General features: G+C 40.9%; 1 protein-coding gene across 4 annotated transcripts in view; it reads right to left on the bottom strand.

The window, feature by feature from the left end:
- CPED1 (cadherin like and PC-esterase domain containing 1) overlaps nucleotides 1–18,335 on the bottom strand; it is a 143,265-nt gene extending 124,930 nt beyond the window's left edge. For 2 of the 4 annotated variants that reach the window (XM_005481953.4, XM_074539960.1), the window contains exons 1-3: nucleotides 18,179–18,335; nucleotides 17,218–17,692; nucleotides 4,811–4,997 (exon numbers count right to left, since the gene is read on the bottom strand). In XM_005481953.4, coding sequence (XP_005482010.2) covers nucleotides 4,811–4,997; nucleotides 17,218–17,469 — 439 coding nt within the window. In that variant the 5' untranslated portion in view covers nucleotides 17,470–17,692; nucleotides 18,179–18,335. Of the gene's footprint in view, nucleotides 1–4,810; nucleotides 4,998–9,969; nucleotides 10,061–17,217; nucleotides 17,693–18,167 lie in introns of those variants that run through there. The other 2 variants (XM_014275930.3, XM_074539959.1) reach the window with 2 other exon arrangements.
- Between the last annotated feature and the right edge of the window lie 3,244 nt (nucleotides 18,336–21,579).

Genomic DNA, 21,579 nt, shown 5'->3' with positions numbered 1-21,579 from the left:
ATTTTACAGAAAAATGAGTTATACCTGGATATATTCACATGTCTCTATCAGTGAGGGGGAATTTACTCCTTGCTGTAATACATAGTAGTGCCACTTTAAATACCAGACAGATCTCTTGACCCAAGCACATGAAGAGAAAGGCCAAGATTTGCTCAGATTTGCTCCCATGGGTCTGTTGTCTCAATCATCCCTTCCTGTTGCTGGTGCAGCTCCACCCAAGCACCACTCCCACATCTGCAAAAAGCTAGATCATCCTCATAGCTAGTTGCTGGAACTAGGGCTTAGTTTACACAGCCAAGTATTTAAACATAGCATGCTCTTAAAATGGCAGAAAAAATGACATTATCCAGTGTATATTGGCAATGTCAGAAAATAAGAAATAACTATGGATCTAATATTCTTTGCAATATATGTAAATTTAAGTGTCTATGTAGTATATGATCCATACTTAACAATGTCAGGAAAATGAGTAGGACATGAAAATGGTGTTGATTTCCATGGAAATTGACAGAAAAGCTAAATATTGAACAAAGCTAAGATGGTTTCAATACTTATTTTATGGAACAATAAATCATACAAAAAAATCCCAACCCACATCAATATTTGTACTGTAGTGATCTTTTTAATGGCATGGCTAAAATTTAATCTTCAATGGATGTCATTCAAACTGCAAAAAAGAGGCAACAGTAAATGTTAAATACTTAACTGCAGTATTCTAAAAATAGGAAATGATCATGTAAAAGCAATACTATGAAAATGGTTTATGATTCTTTTTTAAAGTCCCTCATTGCAATTGCAAGAGCTTCCACCAAATTACTAACACTCTAAAGCAGCAGGGAGCATGTAATGTTATGCTGCACTCAGTTGTCAGGAGCCTGAATACCTGTGCTTTTTACCATGGCCAGACTGGTGGGCTACCACTGAGCTTATGCACAATCTTTTCCACTCCAAGAGCTAGTGGTAATGACAGAATTCTGCATGTTATTGCTGAATTAATTAAAATTGGCCAGTCAGATTTGTAACATACAACTGCACACATTTCTTGGAGCCTGACGTTTGCTGAGATTTGCATAACTATTACTAAAGGTGAAGAATTGAGAAATTAAGGAAATGCCTATTAAGGGAGGGTCACCAAAGAGTAATGAGGCAGGCACATCCAGCAAAGGACAGAAAAACTGATGGCTCTGTAAGGAAAGATAAAAGTAGTTTATTTATCTTTGAAGATGTTATCAAGGCAAAGTATGGAATTCAGGAACGATTCAGGCAGCAGGCAGTAACTAGAAAATATTATTTTTGGAGGGCAGAAATGCCTACTAGAGAAACAAATTTCTGAGATAAAACCTTCCTTTTGAAGTATGTTGTGAAAATGTTGGCAGGGTAGCACAGAGTCATAGGGACACACACATCCTGGTAATCTTTACTGTGGTAACAGAGAGGAGAGCTTCTCAGACTGGAAGAACAGGGAAGAAGGCAGAAGACACTGGAAAATATTTGGCAAGTTCTTCTCTGGTATTTGCCACTCTGGGAGGATCTAAGGGGGCTCTGAAGCCAGGTGGCTCATCCCACTCATCTCTGATAGAGCAACACAGCTCTGTCCTGGGCTGAGGCAAGGAAGTCCAGAGGCTTGTACAGCTCAGTATGGCAAATCTCCCCTGAGAAAGCCTGGAAGTGCAGGGCTTTCTCAGTCCTCCTTCTGATCCTTTTATTATTTTTCATGAGATTGTGACACCAATTTCAACCCCCTCCAAGGTATGGCAAAGGCTTATCTTGCTCCAGAGGAGAGGAAGGAAAACCAACCCCATTACCTGGCAGACCAAACAAATGTGCCATGTGTAGATGTGCTGGCCAATACAACCTGGTACCTTTCTTATCAGCTGTTATGATGAGCTGTTTGCTCATCAGCAATTTCTTCTGAACTGCTTACTTCAAAACAGATTTACCACAGATACTTACTGGAGACACTGACCATGTCAAAACAGATTTCCCAAGGTAGTAATTCCAGCTCTCTGCAAAATCTGACTATTCCATCATCTGCTACTAACACAGTTCTAATGCAGTTCCACCTCTCTATCTCCATACCAGCAGCAGACAAAGAGATATGTTAAATTTACAGCAAATGGCTCATTTAGGGCTGCTGCAAAAGAAGTCTCAAAGAGCTCAGAACAGGCACAGGTATCATCAGTCCATGGAATTTTCCCTCCATGTGGGTTCAATTGCTAAGGAATGGTGAAAGCACAACTACTTTTTGTTCAAGCAAAGCTGCTTGAGAATTCACTGACAAAGCTATTTTTCAGTGAAAAATTAGGGGTTTGAATAATTTATGTTTTACTACAGAACACATCTGTATGGATTTTTGATAGCAAACCCATAAACCACAGTCTCTTTGCCATGATTTAAAAAAAAAAGTTTTTTTTCTTTTTAGCCAACTGCTTTCCAGTTACCAAAACTCAAAATGGTTTTGGTTGGTTTGTTAGAAGTGAAAAATTTCCACTGAAGAAAACTATTCCCCTGATGTTTCTCTCTGACTGCAATGAACAGTGCTGCAGTCCAGGTGTTGAGGATCTTTCTGGAAGATCAGTGAGCAGAGCTGTCACATTTGGGTTTCAAACAGCAGCAGAACTGGTCCAAAAATTCTTAGCAGGCCAGCACAAAAAAAAGTTAGGAATGTTTTGTGGTGAATTTTTTTCCATATATGACTTAGCTAGAGTCTTGGCTCTCAGCCATTCAAAACAAAAAAATCCTTTCAAATTTAGAGTGAGCTTTGAAAGATACATGAGTAAGAAAGACTGCACACAAATAAAAGCACCCGATAGAGCTGCTAAGAAATACCAAATAATAAGAACTTACTATTTTTTTAGATTTTTCACAGCATTCACACTCTGTGTTTCTCAATTCATTATCTACATATTTTTAATTGAGGCCTAAAGGAACATATTTTTAATAACACTTTAGAAAAATATTATACCAAAGAATAGCTCAAAATATCCTTCTCCAAAATAAGGAGTTCTATCCCATCCAGAAGAGTAAACCCCACCATCTACTAGGGAAGAAAATAAACTTTGAATGTAATTTGCTTAGCTGAAAGAAAAGATCATTGGTTTGGTATGTAGACATGCTCTATTATTTATTTCTTGTTTTTAAAACATAAACTTTAAAGCTAGACACTTGCTTAACAGAGAATAGTTAAAGGCAGATTTATGCTGTCATGAAACGACAGTAGAGTCTTACTCTTTGCCTTAAGTTGGCAAGCATTTGTCTTTTTTACATAATCCAACATCTGCTGGAAGCTGTGGGATGTTTCTGGAAAATACCTGACCTTTTTATTATTTTTTTTCATTATTATTACTGGAAAAAAACTACAGGAAGTACTGATTCTAGCCTGTAAAGTATAAATATCCACAGTTAAGCACATTTCTGCAGAGGCAATATTTGAAGTGTAAAAACTGTACAGGAGAACTTCGATCTGAATTCAGCACTGTAGGAAAATCTAGTAAAGTTTTTTTTTTTTCTTTTTCTTTTCCTTTCCTTTTTTTTTTAATAAGTTGCAACTGAATTTGGCATACCCACTTCCTTGGCCATCTGAAACAAAAGTATTTCACAGACATGGTGCACATGGTCCCCAGAAATACCAACTTTTCTCTGCAGCCCATCTGACATTAGCAAAGGCTGTAAGACATGTGTCTTGTCACTCTGAGATGGAAAGTACTCAAGAAAGGAGCAGCTAAAAGGTGACTACAAAACTAGATTGAAGTAAGAGTGAGATTAAGACAATTTACTACTTCTTGGCAGCCTGCCAAAGAAAACCACATGTACCTTATTTTCAAGAAAGTTTCTTAGAGAAACTTGAAATTAGTGATGGAATTTTGAGCAATCTCAAGCATGCTAAGTAACTGTAGTTTATTATCTACGGAATTATCTGGTTTGGTTAAAACTCAAAGCAAACCTGAGCTCTCTGGTAGCTCCAGAAGTATACTGCAAGCCTGAATGATGCAAAGTGTACACCCTTTAGCACAAGAAATATCCAACTACACCATTTTTCTTCTGGCAGAATAGTAGACTGTACACTTTTTTCAGAGCCTTCCATTTCCTGAACTGACTTCCAGCACCAGACTGGCATCACAGTTTCAGTTCATACCTCTGAGATGTCCAAGAATACTCAAACATGGTCATCACACATCTAACTGGGGCCCAAGCTTCTCTATCAAGCACAGTGTAACTCTACACAATAAAGCTACAGTCCTTTGTGCAAGAGATCAGGATTCTTCAGTAGACGGCTTGTAGTGTGGATCAAATTTCAAGACGAACTAAGAACCAACAGTAATCTATCCTAGATTCAGCACCAAGTTCAAAATGTACTTGTTCTATATTGTGTTCTTTAACAAATTTACAGAACAATCAAAACATTAATAGCGGAAAAAAACTTCACACAAACAAGTTTTCTTTAGGAGAGAAAAGGATAAGGTAGAAAATGTAGTAGGTGTGTGTTTTGTTATGAAACATTCCATTGAAAATCCCTCAGTTATACTGATGAAGTAGGTTTGAGAAGTCATCAGGAACCAAACTGATCTGATTTAGTTCAAGACTATGATGAACTACTCTGCTGCATTTTTTACAGAAGGATATAGCTAATGGAAGAATGACCTAACTGTGGGAAAATATCCACACATCAGAGAAGGGCTAGAATTTGGCTTCTATCATTACTTTTGTCAGAGTTTTTATGCTTTCTGTTTGTTGAAGAACACTGGATCAATTCTACATTTAGTGATCACACTTATTAATTAACATATTAACTAAGTCAAATTATTCTTACTGTGATAAGGGCCCTCATGCCTCAGCTCTTCCACGAGTCCCCTGTTTCCAAGGACTGTGACGGTATATCCATGTTTTGCCAGGATGCGCTGACAGAGCTGACGGTCAGCTTCATGGTGAGCAGGAGGTGCATACAGAACTGCTCTTCTCGTGTGGCTTCCAAAGTACTGGAGAATGGAGGCATCGATCTACAGCAAACACAGTGCAAAGACAATGGTGGTGAGATAGGACATTCCTCAGCAGTACAAAATACAGTTGCTGCTTTTCACAAAACACAGCTAGTAACTTACTGTGGCAACAGTGAAAATAGTTCTAGCATGATTAATAATTCACTTTATATCAGGGACTTTGGACCACAAATTCCATTTTGTCTGCCTCTCCATTTTTTCTATCTTCAATTTGAACTGATACTATAAAGGTTTGAAAGCTCTGGTTAGGACTCAAGGAGCTTTAAACCATGACCTTCCCTTTGTGTAAACAACTTTACCTGAAATCTGAGCTGCTCTGGTAAGCTGGTAACAACAGTTGTTATCTGTCTTTGACTGTGGCTGTGGTCACCTCAACAGAGAGGCCTTGGGAGGTCCCATGTGAATTGTTCCAAGGAATATGGGTCCTATGCAGATGTAAGGGCAGGCATCTGAGCTTTTCTATGCAGCATTATTAAGAAAAATAAGAAGAGTACTGGGGTAAAATCAGACACTGGAATCCTAAACAGAACTGGAGATTAGTGCTCTAGAAAGTTAAATGTAACCTTGTCAGTCCTTTATTGACTTACTAGTCCAACATCATCTAGCCCATAGGAGGACTGGCAGAGGGACTTGTATATAAGAGCAAGTGGAAAGGTATCTGATGTCCCCAATGAATTTCAAGGAACACTTGGATTATCTACCACTTACTGTCTTCCCATATACTGCCTAGGGACAATGGCATCCAGAGAAAACCCTTCCTCTCTATCTACCCTGGGGTATGAGCTTCTTGAAAGAAAAAAACGGAGAAGAGACACCCCAAACACACAGTCATAGTGAAAACATAACATTAATTTCTGAAAAGGGCAAATCACTGGGCTGTTGCCATCAGATCTTTGTGTAAGGGGGATATTTTATGTCTTAAATAAATGTGGAGGCCTAACCCTCTCTGGAAGCCATGTGCCCACCAAAGCCACCTGCCACTCCCCTTTCCAACCAGACAGAGGGAAAAATACACTGAAAGTCTTGTGGGTAGAGATCAAAATAGGGAGAGATCATTGATTGATTACTGTCACAGGAAAAACGGATGCATCTTAGGGAAACCGATTTGTTTGATAATAAATGGAATTAGAGTGAGATAATCAGAAATAGAACCAATCACCTTTCCCCCACCCCTCCCTTCTTCCCAGGTTCCACTTCTCTCCCAAATTCTCTACCTCCCCCTCAGCTGAGAAAGAGGAGCTGGGACTGGGGGCTTGGTCAGTTCATCAAACTTGTCTTTGCTGCTCCTTCCTCCTCAGTGGGAGAACTCCTCACACTCCTCCCCTGCTTCAGTGTGGGCTGCCTCCCATTGGAGACAATCCTTCATGAACTTCTCCAACATGAGTTCTTCCTACAGGCTGGAATTCTTCAAACTGTTCCAGCGTGGACCTCTTCAACTGGACCCAGTCCTTCAGGAACAGACTGCTCCAGCATGGGTTCTCCATGGCCTGCTGGTGGATCTCTACTCCACTGCAGACCTCTGTGGACTGCAGGGGACAGCCTGCCCCACCACAGTCTTCATCACACTCTGCAGGTAACTCTCTGCTCTGATGCCTGAAGCACTTCCTCCCCCAGACCTGGTTTCTGCAGAGTTACTCCACTCATACATCCTCACTCCTCTCTCTGGGTTGCACAATCACTTTTTTCCCCTTTTTAAATATGTTATTCCAGAGTTGCTACCACCATCACTGATGGGCTCAGCCTTGGCCAGTGGCAGGTCTGTCTTGGAACTGGCTGGCAAGGACATGGGGGATGGGGAAGCTCCTGGCAGCTTCTCACACAAGCCACCCTAGTAGCCCACCCCAAAACCCTTTCTGTTCAAACCCCAGTAAAATAAAGCATAAAAATAGGTTGCTCAATGTGGGAATAAAAACACTATTAAAAACCCAAGACTTTATTTTGGTGAAATATATTTGTCTTTAGCATTGAAACATACCAGCAGGGATTAAATTCAGGTCATTAAATTACTTCTGTGCAAGTTTGTGAATTTCAACCTGACAGTTGTCAGCAGTTTAAAAGTTAAGTTATTTCATAACTCCTAATTTTAGTAAGCTTATCACTGGAGATAGGAAGCACTACACAAACAAGCCACCACATTTTTTGCACAGTAGACTAGACTGAAAAGAGACAGATGCTTTTATACAAATAAATTTCATTCAAGATGTGTCCAGTTGTTTATAGGCCTGGGATCTAGTGCTAAAGTCACTCTGCTCAGCAGTGTATCCCCTGAGTGTGAGATGCAGTATTACATTGTGTTTGGCAGCAGTGTAAACTATTCTGCAGCAGTAAAGAGCACAAACGATTTCAAGAGCCCTTTGCTTCTAACACCAAATGTTCCTTTGCTTCAGAGCATTCATTGCCCATGGAAAGCGTCAGAATTATTGATGAAGGGACCCTGAAAAAATCTCAATACAACACTATCAGAGTCTTCCACATATACTTGCTAAATGCGCAACCCAAAACTAGTTTAGAATCTGAGATATTCAAGCAAAGGTTGATCACTTGCTGGCCAGCGTAAGCACACATAGCATAGGGTGAAGTCATCGGAACTGTGTTAGGTCACCTGTTTCACAGCGTTCCTGACATCCCAGAATTTTTTAAACAGTGTTCTCAGATGGCCCTTGCCCACCACAGCAACGTCATTCTTGTCCCCTTCTCCTTTTGCCCCTCCTTCCTCTCCTCTTATCTTCTCTATTTCCTGTTCTCTCGCAGTGCCAGCAGCTGCTGGCAGCCCTTCCTCTCCATTTCCCTCCCTCCCTGTTCCTAAATCCAGCCAATGTCCCAGCCCCCCTCTTGTGCTCTCTCTCACTTCTCTTCCACGCATTCCAGCCAAACACTTCCTACTTTCCATTTCACTTGCATCGTGGAAGAAACCCAGAAGAGAGACTCCTCTTGCTTTATTTTGTAAGAAAACTCCATTTTCCATCCCACGTGTGCTGCAGGGGTGAACTGAGGACATGTGGGGAGTACAGAGGGGCTGCAGACCGGACAGTATCTGCTCCGGTTCCTTTTTTGCTGGCGATTACGGCTTCCCCCGCTCCCGTCCCTTCCCGCGCCGCCCGGGCCGAGGGTCCTCCCTTGGATGTGGCATCACTTTGTGTGCCCCCTCCTCACTAGCAATTACCACACATTCTATTATGCCAGGAAAACACACTTTTCTTCGTGGAAGCAAAGCCTCCCGCAGTGTCACCTCAAGTATTTTTTACGAACATTACGAGGTTCTGCCTCAAGCACCCAGCAGTGGCCCCATTCCCCTGCGGCCAGTACTCCAGGGCCAGCATCCCAGGGCTCTCCCGCTGGCACATCTGCTGAAACAGGCCTTGGCCCCGGTGCCCTCCGGGCCCGAGGGACAAGGCACAGGGGACAGGGACCAACCAGCCCCGAGGCGTCCCCAGGGGCTCAGCCCGCCCGCCTGCAGCGGGATGTGCCAGACAAGATCCCGCCTCAGCCATGATGCGGGAGGCGTCTTCCTCAGGTCTCTGGGGAAGGACTGCAGTGTTTACAACGTTCTGGTTTGGCAGTGACGAATATTCAACAGAACACTGATAGCAGTATAGCAGAGGGGAAAAAAAAAAAAAAAAGAAAAAAGAAAAAGAGGAAGTTCAGGCAGTGGCAGTGACCTGGGTCATTTCCACAAAACACAAAGGAAATGGCCCGGAGCGGCACCACGAGGCCCACGCAGCCTCCGCCTCCCACCGGGCGCCGTCCCCAGGCTGGGGGATCAGAGGGCACCGCCAGCCCTCACAGGCAGAGCACAGCACCGGCTCCTCCGGGGGCTTTTCTTGGGGCACTCCGAGACACGCAAATGCCGCTGGAGCAGCTGCAGTCCGGAGCCTGCTGCCGCAGTGCTGGCAGGGACCGAGCAGGGACACGCACCCACCTGGGCCCCAGGCCCCTGCCCACCGCCCGGGCGCTGGCTACCGGCGCTTTTATCCATTTTTATGTGGTTCTAATGCTCCCGAAGAGCCGCAATGGCGTCTCTGTGACACAGAAGCAATTCAGCAGCCTAAATTTAACAGCTTGACCTGATGTCTAATCTGGTACTATTTAATAATATGAAGTATCTCCACACCTTTTAGGGTACTTGCTTGAGATCCATGCTTAGCGTTGCCAGATTTATTTTCTCTGCCCTGTCCTTCCATAGCTATTTGCAGTCCAGGTTACACATGCAACATGTCCTCTGTTTGTTTGCCAAGCCAGTGCAGTGTAGGGTGGGTTGTCAGCTACACAGAATTTTTTTTTAAAATCTGGCCAACTGCATGCTTGCAGCAAGTGATTCCATACTTTTTTCCAAAGCTTTATACAAGATGCCTTGCATCACTGGACATGCTGATCTAGTTACTACTAGATGTTTTTCAGAATTTCCAATATTACACCAATAACAGTCATGTTTATGTATTTAAAGAGTCTGCTGGTTTTCATAAAATGTTTCTCAATCATAAAAATGAGGTCTGGGCAAGGAGTTCGTACAAGAGAAGCAGCATACAATAGATGAAAATAAGCTGTTCACATATTTCCACGTTTTATGGTTCTGATTTTTTTTGGCATTCCTATGATTTTAATGTACAACAGACTCAGACACACAAAAAAATGGATCCATACCATTTTAAAAATTTGAGAATAATTGTAAATGGTCAAATGTTCCCATGTCCCAACAATTGTTTTAGCTCTTCCTCAGTTTGAAGACTCGGACTATTTGTTAGGAGGTCAGTTTATTACAGATTCAATGTATCCTACATGAAAGGGATTGCTAAGAACATCTGCAGCCCATGTCATACCTAGAAAATGGTGTGTTTGTCTCCACAGAAATTAATGAGGCTTTACAGCAAGGCTGAGATTTCCCATGTGATTTCGGATGAGACCTATGTCAGCTTTGACATGATATATGTGCTCTTACAGCTTACAAAATATTGCACTTGGCTGAGTCACTGACCTCATTTTAAGGCAATTGGCTGTTACACAGATGATCCACAGCCTTTTAACAACTGGTCCAAACAAACCAGAATGGGCTGTAAAGTAAATAAAAATGCATTAAAATGAATTTTGTAATTTTGTTTTCACTTTACAGAATAACATGAAAAACACAAAAGAAAACAAATTGAGCTCCATTAAAATTTATTAAAGATTTTTTAAAAAATTGTATCAAATGTATACTCCTTTGATGTCTTAACAAACAAGATAAAAGGCTCAGTTTATATAATATAAAAGCTGAAGAATTATGTAACCATGCTTTTGAAACTGAAAATAGACATCCATTTTCAGAGTTGCAATTCTTAGTTCAGTCTGTCTGCAACTTCCAGTGAGCTGTGAAGTTCTCTATTAAAAAGAAAATGTTTTGACATTTCCCTTGAAACCGGTATATCCAATTCTAGGTTATGAATGTATAAGGATATAATTGATTCTACTAGTCTCTGAAGCTTTCCTCTATTGTACAGAATTTCTGGGTTGTTCCAAAACTCTAGAATTTGGTCAGTAACTGAATCTTATGATGTATAATTACTGTTTTTGTTTTGGCCAAGAAGAAAAGAGTGAAGATATTTCAAGTTGAGGAGAGCAAAACAGTTCCTTGGCAGCTCTTTCAAATTCCAAGAATATTACATAATTCCATAAATATTGATGCATTGTGTATGCCTGGAAAAGAAGCAAATACACAGTTTGAACTGTTGCCATAGAATTTCACTGACCATCACTTCAACTGCAGAAACAAAATTCTCCATCCTAACATAATGGCTCTACTCATGTCAGCCTAAGCTTCTCTCAGGAAAGAACTCAAAAACTCTGAATCATCTTTTCAGCTACCCAGTTCTGGTGTCATTAGTCCCACATTAGCTTGTGTGGATTACAAGCAGCCACTTTTCACACTGAGCTAGCCAAGGCTGTCAGAGACTTGGTCCAGTAGGTTCAAATAACTTGACTGCAGCTTACTTTAACCCCACTTCTTCCTACAGGTACTGAGCAGCTGCAAAAGAGGTGTATGAGCCACTGTGCAAACCAAGAGGCCTTTGCATGAAAGCAGAGTGCAACAAAAATACCTCAAAGGAAAACTGGCCTTATAAAAACAAGGACAGCACCATTAGCAATATTCGCAGGCAGCCTAAATTCCCATTTAGCTAGCAAAGGAAGTCAGCATCTACTTTTGCTACTAAATACCACCTAGCAGAACAACATTACAAAAAATACATGAATGGGACTCCCAGAAAATACTGCACTATTATTGAACAGCATCAATAAGAAGAATGATAATAAAAACTTAGCATGTGGTTCTAATGCCCCAAGCCACTCATTTATGGGACTATGCAGATGTTTATTAGCTCCAAATGTGACTTCTAAATTCCTTTTTGTGTTTGCATAAGAGCTCACAGAAAGAGTCAGTTTTTCATACTACCATTATATTTAAAAGTGTGCATAACTGCTGTATCAAGAAGTAAGACAGAAGTTAATTTCCTGTTTCACTTTCTGGAGGATATTTAAATGTGTTTGCATTATGTTTTGTTGAATTTCCTAATCAGAAAGGACTGGGTTGTAGAATGAAATGGCTGGAATGTAGTTCTGCTTTGGATTGTTTGTTGGATAAATACAGAACAAGCAATTAGATTATTGGCATTACTTCGATGGCTGTCTTCTGATGATATTATAAATCCAAGAGCAACACTGGAGTTATTTGCACAGTCATCATCGTCACTGAGCTGTAAGTGCAGAGCTATTTTATCAAATTGCTTTTTGCTTTATGCCTGCATGTAGTACATGGTACCAACTGCCCTGTCTTGAGAACAGACAATGAGCCAATCCTACAACTTACCAAAACACCTCGTTTTGGAGGAAGTTGCAGTGAAGTATAGGAGTGAGATTCTGCCTCCATTTGCTCCTCATGTGTCCTTCTCAAAGCTCCCTTCCTGCAAAGCCTCCACCCTGCCCCGTTTTTCCTGACTGCTACCACAATAGCCTTGCCCTTTATCACCAGAATATCTCTAGCTATCTGCTCAGTAAAAATAGTTGTTTCCTTAGTGCCGTTTCATTTTACATTACAAAAGGGGAAAACAAATGTCCTGCTTTCATAGGGGCAATGTGAATGTGGTATCATTACAAGGAAATCAGTCATACCATACCCTCCTATGTTGATTGCTTGCTAGTTGCAACAAGTTTCATACTAGCAAAATTCTTTGTTCTTTTGTGAAAAGTTCTCATTCCCCTACTTATTCTATAAAACAGCTTTTAAGTTAAATTTATTTAGAAATGTATCAAGCCTTAAAAATGGATCAAACCTTATTATGCATAATGCAATCTTTTCTATCCAGAGCTCTCACCACACTCCATTCTGCATAATAGCAAAAATCATCTTTTCTCATTCTATCATCTAGCTTCAATTCTCCTTTTTCAGATATTTACATTTCAAAAGTTCTCATTAGCTTTGTCTTATTTTCTTTCCACTTCCATTCTCATCTCCCTTTCTCTTCCCTTGCACAAATTCAACCATCTCTGTACACAATCTGTTCTGTACTTTCTGAGGTAACTGTTATTCTGCAGCTGCAGTTCCCTACTCTCCTCCATCTGCTTCCTTTCCCTTCTTCCATAACAGACTCAGCTCCTATCTCCTTTGTTGCCTGCTTATTCTTTCTGAAGCAGGCATATTCCATTAAAAAATACCAATAGAAAAGGAGATGTGTCTTTAGAGGATGAATTTCACTAGAATTGTTTTTAATGTCTGCATTACTTAATGATGAATTTTGCATTAGACACAGTCTAATTTCCATTGACTGTGAAGTCCAGCTTTCTGCCTCTGACAGAGTGGAGCACTCAAGTAAAGAGAGGATAATTCCACTCTGGATGTTCAATGTTCTAATGTTCTAGTAACGTTTTCTCAGCTTTTCAGTAATTTCACTGTCAATTTTCAAACATAGATGCTTGGCCCAGTAACCTATGCAAGATGTTCAACTGGATCTTCCTCTAGACATTGGTTAAGACTAAAACATGACGTTTCCCTTTTTTCCCCTTCTTCTACACAGTATCTTTCAGATATGGCCACGTCAGGCTATCATTATCACAAATCTTTCATACTGTCCACTCCTAGGAAGTTATACCCTATCCTGTTTGTTCAAAATGAAGCCATAAAAAGCCTTTTCTTATCCTTGCTGTTTCCTCACTTCAGTATAGCTCCTCTTTGAGATATGTCTTTTACACAAAACATAAGTGGCAGGTTCAGGGCCTTGAAAGGAAGACCGCTTTTTTTGACACACCTGTGGTATTACATTTATTTGGATGCCAGCCTAACCCACTCATCAAGTTCTCACATAATCAGCTGTGTATCTTCTCTGTTTTCTTGTTCTCAGCTGGCCTAAATAGCCAGGGGATATGAAGCAAAAGTCTGGTGAGTATCCATAAATAATCTCCTTCAGAACCCAATTTAAAATGGGAAGTTTTTTGTTTAAATACATTCACAATAGCTGGAAAGCTAGTATGCCCAAAAAAGTGCCTATCACAGGAATAATAACTATAAAAGGTGATTAATAATTTCCTCCTCCTTTTTCTCCATCTGTGGAAGAAATAAGGAAAAGAAAGAATCTTGCTTTCCAGGACCAAGCAGAAATTCCCATTATGGTGAACCATATGCTCACAACTTGAGCCTGGATATAAAGCTTAATGGCTTGGGAATTGGACCTTTTAAGAAAAAAAGGAAAAGTGGTTTTGGGTCTTCCTTGACTGGGAAGGCAACTCAACACCAGGTATCTGCCCTCCTAGAAGCAGTACAGTCTAAATTCCTTCTACCCAGCAGAGGTACACCATCTACCTGGGCAAAATTACTTGTGAGCAGAGACATCTAAATTGCCTCTGGCCGAATTAATTCTGTGAGTGGAAGCACAGCTTAACTAGATAATTAGCTCTTCTCAAAACTGGCCAAGAAGCAGAGTTAAATTACTTAAGATAAGTGTAACAGTATTACAGCTGGCTGGCAGGTACCAAAAGTATTTCTGGCACAATACAGTGCCAGGAAAACCACACAGAGAGCTTGTATGGGGCTTTTTGTTGTTGTTGATACCTATTCCATTTTGATGCTACAGCACCAGCTCTTCTTCCTACTACATATATTCACAAATATTTAATCATTCCTGCCCTGCTAAACCTGCAGACATCTTTCTGCTGGATATGAGATCAATCTCTACTGCCTTTACTGCTGGAGAATCAGAAATAGGCCTTCTATTTTTCATGCTTCAGATATTAACATTTAATTTTGTACTAGAAAATGTTGACCTCTGTTTCTGTGAATTTAAAGCTTCAGGACAAGATCTCAGTCAGCTTTTTAAACTGTGTGATACCAGAGAGAGAAGTACTATGAGCTCTGCCTGGTTTTCCAGGCTATGAATGGAATCTGCATTTTTGCAATTTTAAAAAGCTTGCACTATGTGCCCAACAGGAAGGGCTCCATCTCAGAGCACCCTGGATGACACATTTACAGATGTAATTGACAATGTCCATGCCCATGCTTCTTCCACACTTGTCTGTAACTCTCCAAAATTAGGTGAAAGTTGATATCAGAGATCATCAGATATCAGAAACTGGCAAAGCTGGACTTTCGCTAAGATCTCTTCCTTTACTTCTAGCATATGGACCATAAAAGATGCCAGGTTTTTTTTGTTTGGTTTGGTTTTGTGGGGGTATTTTGAGGCACTTAGTTCTATGCATACTCTTAATGAAGAAATTATTAGATTTTGGAAGAGCATTTTTACCCTGTAATGACAATCAGAACCAAATTCTCACAACAGGCTCACAGTACTGGAGGTTTTCTGAAGGAAGCAAGAACAAAACCTGCCCCTACGCAGAAGAGAATCTGCAGTGTAACATGCTATCACTCAAAACCCCTAAACACTATGTGCTACCTAAAAAATACTATCTCCAGCAGGGTCTTATTTTCCTTAAAATGTGTTCATGAACTTTGATTTCATAAGACATGCTGCAGTGTTTGCTTTAAGTCACTGTTTAACTGTATAATAGATTCTTTTTAATGCATTTAAATTTTCTCGCTGGACTATTTATTGAATAAGAACACATGTATGAATAGTTAATTACAGATGTGAATAACCATATTTTAAAGTATTTTTCCAGCTTCATACATGGAGATTTTAACCAGAGCTTTAATGAAAAGTTGTTTCCAAACTAGCTCCAGTCAGTGGGCACGTGACTGTAAAATAAAACAGTGTAAAGTTTCAGCAGTGACATCTTAGATGTTACTGAGTGCCCAATAAAATCAAGCCAGATAACAGTTCAGCTATTTGAATAAGAAGTGGATGAAAACACACAGTTCAAGAAAACACTTTCAAAGCAAAGTGGTAGAGATTTTTGGCGAGTTTTGTCTTTTCTGTTCTCTGAGATTATTATTCAGCCCACACAACCAGCAGAGAAAGTTGGGAAACAGAGAGCAACTTAGAGTGACATCCCAACATGTGCAAGACATTTTGTTCATCATGCTCTAGAGGAAAAATTCAAGACAAACAGGGAGCCAGCTATGGGTGGTCTCAAGAACTTGAAAAGGAATGTGTTAAGGTAGCACAGCCCTGGAAAAGATATCTGTAAGGGCTAATATACACACATCTGTACTACAGGTCCAGCATGTGCATGTCATAGTCACAGTCAACCACTTATGCTGGAGAGGAGTTAAGTACAGCATGTTGTGAAAACAAAAGCTTTCTTCTCATTTCGATTGGCCAGCACACCAAGTTGGATGTCAATCTGTAGTTTTTTCTCAGGCAATTTACAGAAGAGGACACTACAGAGGTTTTCAGCGAAGCAGCACACTAACAAATACTTTGCCATTATTTCACCAGTTCTTGCAGACATTGAGTACCCCAAGGTAGGAAATGTTCTTTGCCATTACAACAGCAATGAGTAAAAAGGAATGGACTGTTTCTATAGATGTAACAGAATGCAACCCATGTGTCAGCTATGCTTATTTCCATTTAAGTTGTAATTATTTACGTCATATTGCAGATCAGATGTGAATCTGGGTACCTAGTGTACTAAAAGGCCATTAAAATATAAAATTGTGACAAATGCAGCATGTGCTGTAAGAAAAACACCCAGTATTTTAAGAGTTAAGGTTAAAGAGCTCATGCCACAGTTATTCCCCGTATCTGTTTTTGATTGTTGCAAAAGATGCACTTTACAGCTGCTCTCCTAAAATCAATATTGCTGACCTTTTAGACTATGAACTCTGTCTAATCAAAGAAGCAGCCTGGTACTTTTTTTAATTTTTTTTTTATATATTTGAACTGCTTTATGTGGTTGCTGTCCATAATTTGTGAGGTCACAAATCTTTTACAATTCTCCTAAAGTTCTATAGAAAATGTTAGCATAATTATAATTTCAATGTGTGCTATCTGCTGCACTGTTAGCAGCTTCTCTATAGGACTGAAGGAAACCTGAAACATTTGTGCTAGTGCTGATCACAGATTCCAGAGTAAAAATAACTACCTCAGTCTGGAGACCATTTAACAAACTACATTTTCCAACAAAAATAAGAGCGTCTCCATTTGTTAGGTTTTAACACCCATCCTAGGAACCCTATACAAAATAAACATGAAGTCAGGTGACCTATGAACAAAGTAAAATTTGTGGGACAGAGATTCCAAAGTATACAGTGTGATTTGAAAATATTCTTTTATTTCTCAAATGCAGTTTTGCATTTGAGATGCTGAATTTAACTTTTATTTCTCAAATGCAGTTAAATTCAGCTTCTCAGCAGAATCCCAGTAAAGTTCAGCGCTGACAAGCAGCTAACTTTAATACAGGGCAGCTGCAGTCCCTGTGCCAGTTAACAGCCTCAGTCACTTCCATGAAACCCCACTGGCTCCTGATTTACGTGCCTGTACTGTAAAGCCTCTAAACCAATTCCCAAAGCCAAAATAAAGCAAGGTCTGTGCAGCAAACTGAAATCTTCCTGGAGTCACAGAGCAATGCCATATTTCAGTTGAAGATTTCAGGATTCCTGTGTTAATAACAGCACACTGAGGAGCTGGTAATGGGAATGTGCTTGTGCATATGCTGCTGTCATTAGATCACCCATTTGTTTGTATACAGATCCCAGACTTCCAAGCTTAGGCTAATTTTAGCTGGACTCAGATGATCCTGCCAGACTTGCTATCCCTCGCTTTGCTAATTATTGCTCAGCACTCTGCTCCAGCTGACTTACCTTTTTCACTGTCTCTGAATTGCTGCCAGGGAGGAAGCAGTGAATGGTGCTTGGGGAGACCTCCTTGTATCTTCCTCGCTGTGTTTTAGCCAGTTTGTTGGGTGCAATCCCATTAACAACTGCCGAAAGGATGCTGCTGGTCATGAGAGGAGTCAGGGTCTGGCAGAACAGACAGAGGGCCACCACTAAGGCCAGCAGGAAGGGACGGGGGCGACAAAGCCTGCGGCATCTGGGGACTTGCCCACACACCATGGCCTCTCTGCCCACCTCACTCTGCCCTTTGCCACATTGCAGTTGCAGTCCAAGCAGCCACGTCTTGCCAGGGTAAAAAACGTCAGAGGCACACTTTACCCAAAACTAGCATGAATTTTCCCATTCCTGCTGCTGAGTGTTTTCCTGGTGCCAGGCAAGAAGTCACAAGTTCCAGAGGAGCAGAGGTTTGGGGAACACCTTCCCATGGAGTTACTGGAACAACCTGTGGAAAAACAGCAAGTGAGCAGCAGCAAACAGCAGCACACCATGTGGCATCCTGCAGGGAGCTGTGGAGAGCTCTTGCACTCCATGCTCTCAGGAAAACAAACCTGCCAGCAGACAGGTGAGGAGCAGAAATCTTCACTCCCTTAGCAAAAGGAACTACTTACTCAGCCAGACAATAGTATTCAAGAAAGCAAGAGGTTAAAGCTTAACATGTCCTGTCCACAGCTGAAAAAAGTAAGAGAGTGTACCAACTTTGTGAACAATCGTTTGCTGTTTTTTCTCTCTTGCATTCTCAATTCCCACTTTGTTTTTACAGTTTCCTTCACTCCAGTCCTTTTAAATTTCCTTCTTCCTGTTAGAAGGCACAGCTTTCTCTCTAAAAGTGATAATTTATCTGAAAACTGACAGACTATGAAGATTTTAATTTGCATTTGTTTTGTCCAGATTGCAAGTTCAAAGTTAGGTTTACTTACTCGGTTCTTACCCTGTTTGAAGTTTTCCGTTCTCCTCTAATGGGCTGCTGATTAAAACCACTTGGAACAACCCTGGCTCATGATCCGAGCTCGTCTCACACACTCAGGAGGCAGGCACACGCACATAACACACACCATCTGAAGCCAGTTGGACCACAGACTTCATATAAATAAGGGCTGGACTGCTCAGAGGGTGGAGCTAAACTGGCTCAGCTCGGAGCAGGCTCAGGATTTGGAGGCACAGCCTTAAGTCTGGATGGGGAACAAGAGGTGTCCTTGCTCACGCTGCATGCCTTGAAGCCACCATCACTGCAATTTTTAGAAAACTGCTGTTACAGTGATTAGCCTAATTGAAACAATATTAATACCTTTCAGGGAGAAGCACCTGCAGTATTTTAATCCAGATTAACAAAAAATGTTGTAAACTAAGAAGATTTACTTGGACATAAACATTGCTGACAAAGCAGTTGTCAGTAATTTTCCATAATAGATATAATGTCTCATAGCAGAATATAAATAAAACTTCTTGCTGATGTAAAAGTGGGAGAGAAAGGAGGGTGGACAAAAATACTCTGATGAAAGCACTTAGTATCTAAGCCAGAGAAGGTCTTAGTTACTACTTCCCCCTACTGACACAGGACAGGGACAAGACAGATGGGAACAGTTCACAAACTATTATATTTATAGACCAGAACTTCTAATATAATCAAGTTCTTTTAGGTAAAAATATCTGTTTATAAGTAATCTATTTTATCTTCCCATACTTCGTTAATGATTTTTGAAAAGACAGTTCTTCCTACACTGCCTCACATATAAGAAATGAATGTTGTTACAATAACTTTGAGCCAATCTACACAGTTTGGCAGCTGCAGCAGCACTACCACAGTAGAGGCCTATAAACAGCAAGGAAGCATAGGCTATATATATTTTTAAGCACTGATTTTTATTCAGCTTTAAAATTCCTTTTCCCCCTCCCCCCCCCAAACAAAACCTATCAGTTTGCAGACAAAGAAAAATGCCATCAAAGTGATTGAATACCTCATGCAGGACCTCAGTGGTCACACACACTGCATTTTAGTTTTATGTCTGGGATTGTAGTTGCCTAAATTAGACTCCTGGGTGATCCTGAGCAAGAAGAGACTACTCCAGTTGCCTGTACCCTGCTGTGATAGATGCTTATAAGCCACAGAAGAGCTCCCATCCTTGCTCTCTGGAGACATGCTCTTGTGCTCCCTCCTTCCCAGCATACCAGTTCACATCCTCAGCTGCTTCACTCAGCCTGTGCTGCAAAACCTCTAGCAAGCCATGAAATCTGGCTAGAGGACATCAGAAAACCATGGCATTCCCTGCAGCTGTCTGTGGGGCAGGTCTCTTCCATCCAGTGGAGAGGGATACTCAGAGAGCTGGTACACTCAAAGGAGGATTGCAGACACACCACTGCCAGCCTACCTGGGAGCCACAGTGACACCATCAACAAAGAGCAGACTTGCTTTATTGTTGTAAGATATTGTCCTGCAGATTTTGGCATGCCCTGATTTCTGGACCCACAACCACCAGCTGAGTGGGTGGCATTTGCATGGTTGTCAACTTCTCTCAGATTCCTAGTGAGATTCCATGTTAGTCAGAGCTTTATGAGCCGTTCCTAGAAGACTTGATTTAAATCATTTTATAGAGATTTGGCTTAATGTTTGCTTCCTAATGTGGAGCTCATACCTGCTTGGAGAATCCCACACTAGAACAAAATAATCTTCTCTGTCCCCACCCCCTGCTCCCTCAGTTACCTGCAGCACAGCAAGTGACTGTGCTCTCCCTCCAGCCCAACACCCTGTCATCTTTCAGGCATTTAACTGGAATCTTTATCCTCGCATTTTGCCCAATATCTCCGAGTCAATTTTTCATCCTTCCTGCAACCCCAAAACCATTCATGATTCCCAAGACTTCAGGACAAGCAGGAAACAGATGAAGGAGCTATCAGCAGAGAGCAGGTGGATCACTCTGCCTCCTGTATATTCCTGGGAAGCAGCCTTTTATCCATCTGCTTTCCCCAGATGTTCTGAGGAGTGAGCTGGATTTTTCTTTATAATTTGTGCTTTCTTTTCATGACAATAGCATGTAATGCTCATTTTTTAGGATGTAAATCCTTTTCTCAGTCACAGTTTGAGTGCAATGAACACGATTCCTGTTATCTTTTGAATCAGGATCCCATTACATTTCTGGGCTTACATGTCTGTTGACTTACCTGGCCCCATTCTGACACTTCAGAAATTAAGTCACGAGTATTGCATATGGGGACTAATTCCCCTGGCATTAACTAGTCATTTAAGAAAAGGATGTAAGTGGATAAAGTGTCAAGCCTCCTGGGTCTCCAATTCACAAGAAAGATTCTTCAGTATATAATATTCAAATAACTGTTGGTGAGATCAGAACTATCCAGCTAAGTATTTATATTCATAGGTATATGTGTGTATTTCAGGATTTCTAGAAGAAAAGTATAATCTCCTCTTTCTGAAATACAAAACAAGGTTAGTATTGACTTCCTGTTTGAGATCCCTGACCTGTTCCTTCCAGGGGCTGCTCCCATTGCATGGATTAAGGGCTCTCTAGTCTGTTTACCTTTTCCTATTTCTGCTTCTCACTCAGGACTTCTTGCCTGGCTGCTCCCTACAGCAGCCAACTACTGTCCTGCTCAGCACGAGGCAAGGTTGTGCCAAAAGCAGCCAGCCATGACTGTCAAAAATGATCTCCAGTGCTTGTAGACAGAATCCCAGTTCCATCTGCATCATCTGGAATAGTTTAAAGCTACCCTGACACAGAAAAGGTGAGAGGAAAGTCACAAGACTTGCTAAAAATTCCCAGGGACTGGGATTTGAGAGGACTTAGCCAAGGTGCCATGCAGGCATGTAATGTTCACTATTCATCATCTCACTGGGGTTTTAAGCAACTCTGCTCATACACACACAGCTTCCATTTTACATGAGTCTCCATGTTTGTTCAGTGGTGAAAGCTACTGACCACTGAAAAATTATTTCCATGATCTAAACAGTAACCTGGAAACATAATTGCCAAGAGCAAAGAGAAAATATGAGGCACAGAAAGTTAACAGGAGTTTAAGGTCAGCTGAATACATATGTCCTATGCATGCTTAATTTCACTCAGAGATCTAACATAAACCATAAATTAAGTCTAGGTATAGATGCTTGTAAGATGAAGTCTTGTTATAAGAAAACCATTTAGCATCAATAATTTCACCATAGAGAGGCTGCCAAAGAGAAAATAGATTTTAAAAAAGCCTTCTCACAATTGCTCTTTTTCTGGAGAAAGTTTCAAATTTCAAAGCATAACATCCTAGCAACCATTTCTGTGATAAATGAGATCACATGAAAAATAAGTGCAAACTGATAATTTCTAAGTT

The sequence above is a fragment of the Zonotrichia albicollis genome, chromosome 4 (genome assembly GCF_047830755.1).
Source record: "Zonotrichia albicollis isolate bZonAlb1 chromosome 4, bZonAlb1.hap1, whole genome shotgun sequence".
Taxonomy (NCBI): Eukaryota; Metazoa; Chordata; class Aves; order Passeriformes; family Passerellidae; genus Zonotrichia; species Zonotrichia albicollis.
Note: the sequence above shows the minus strand (reverse complement) of the source record. Positions and strands in the feature narration are given on the sequence as shown.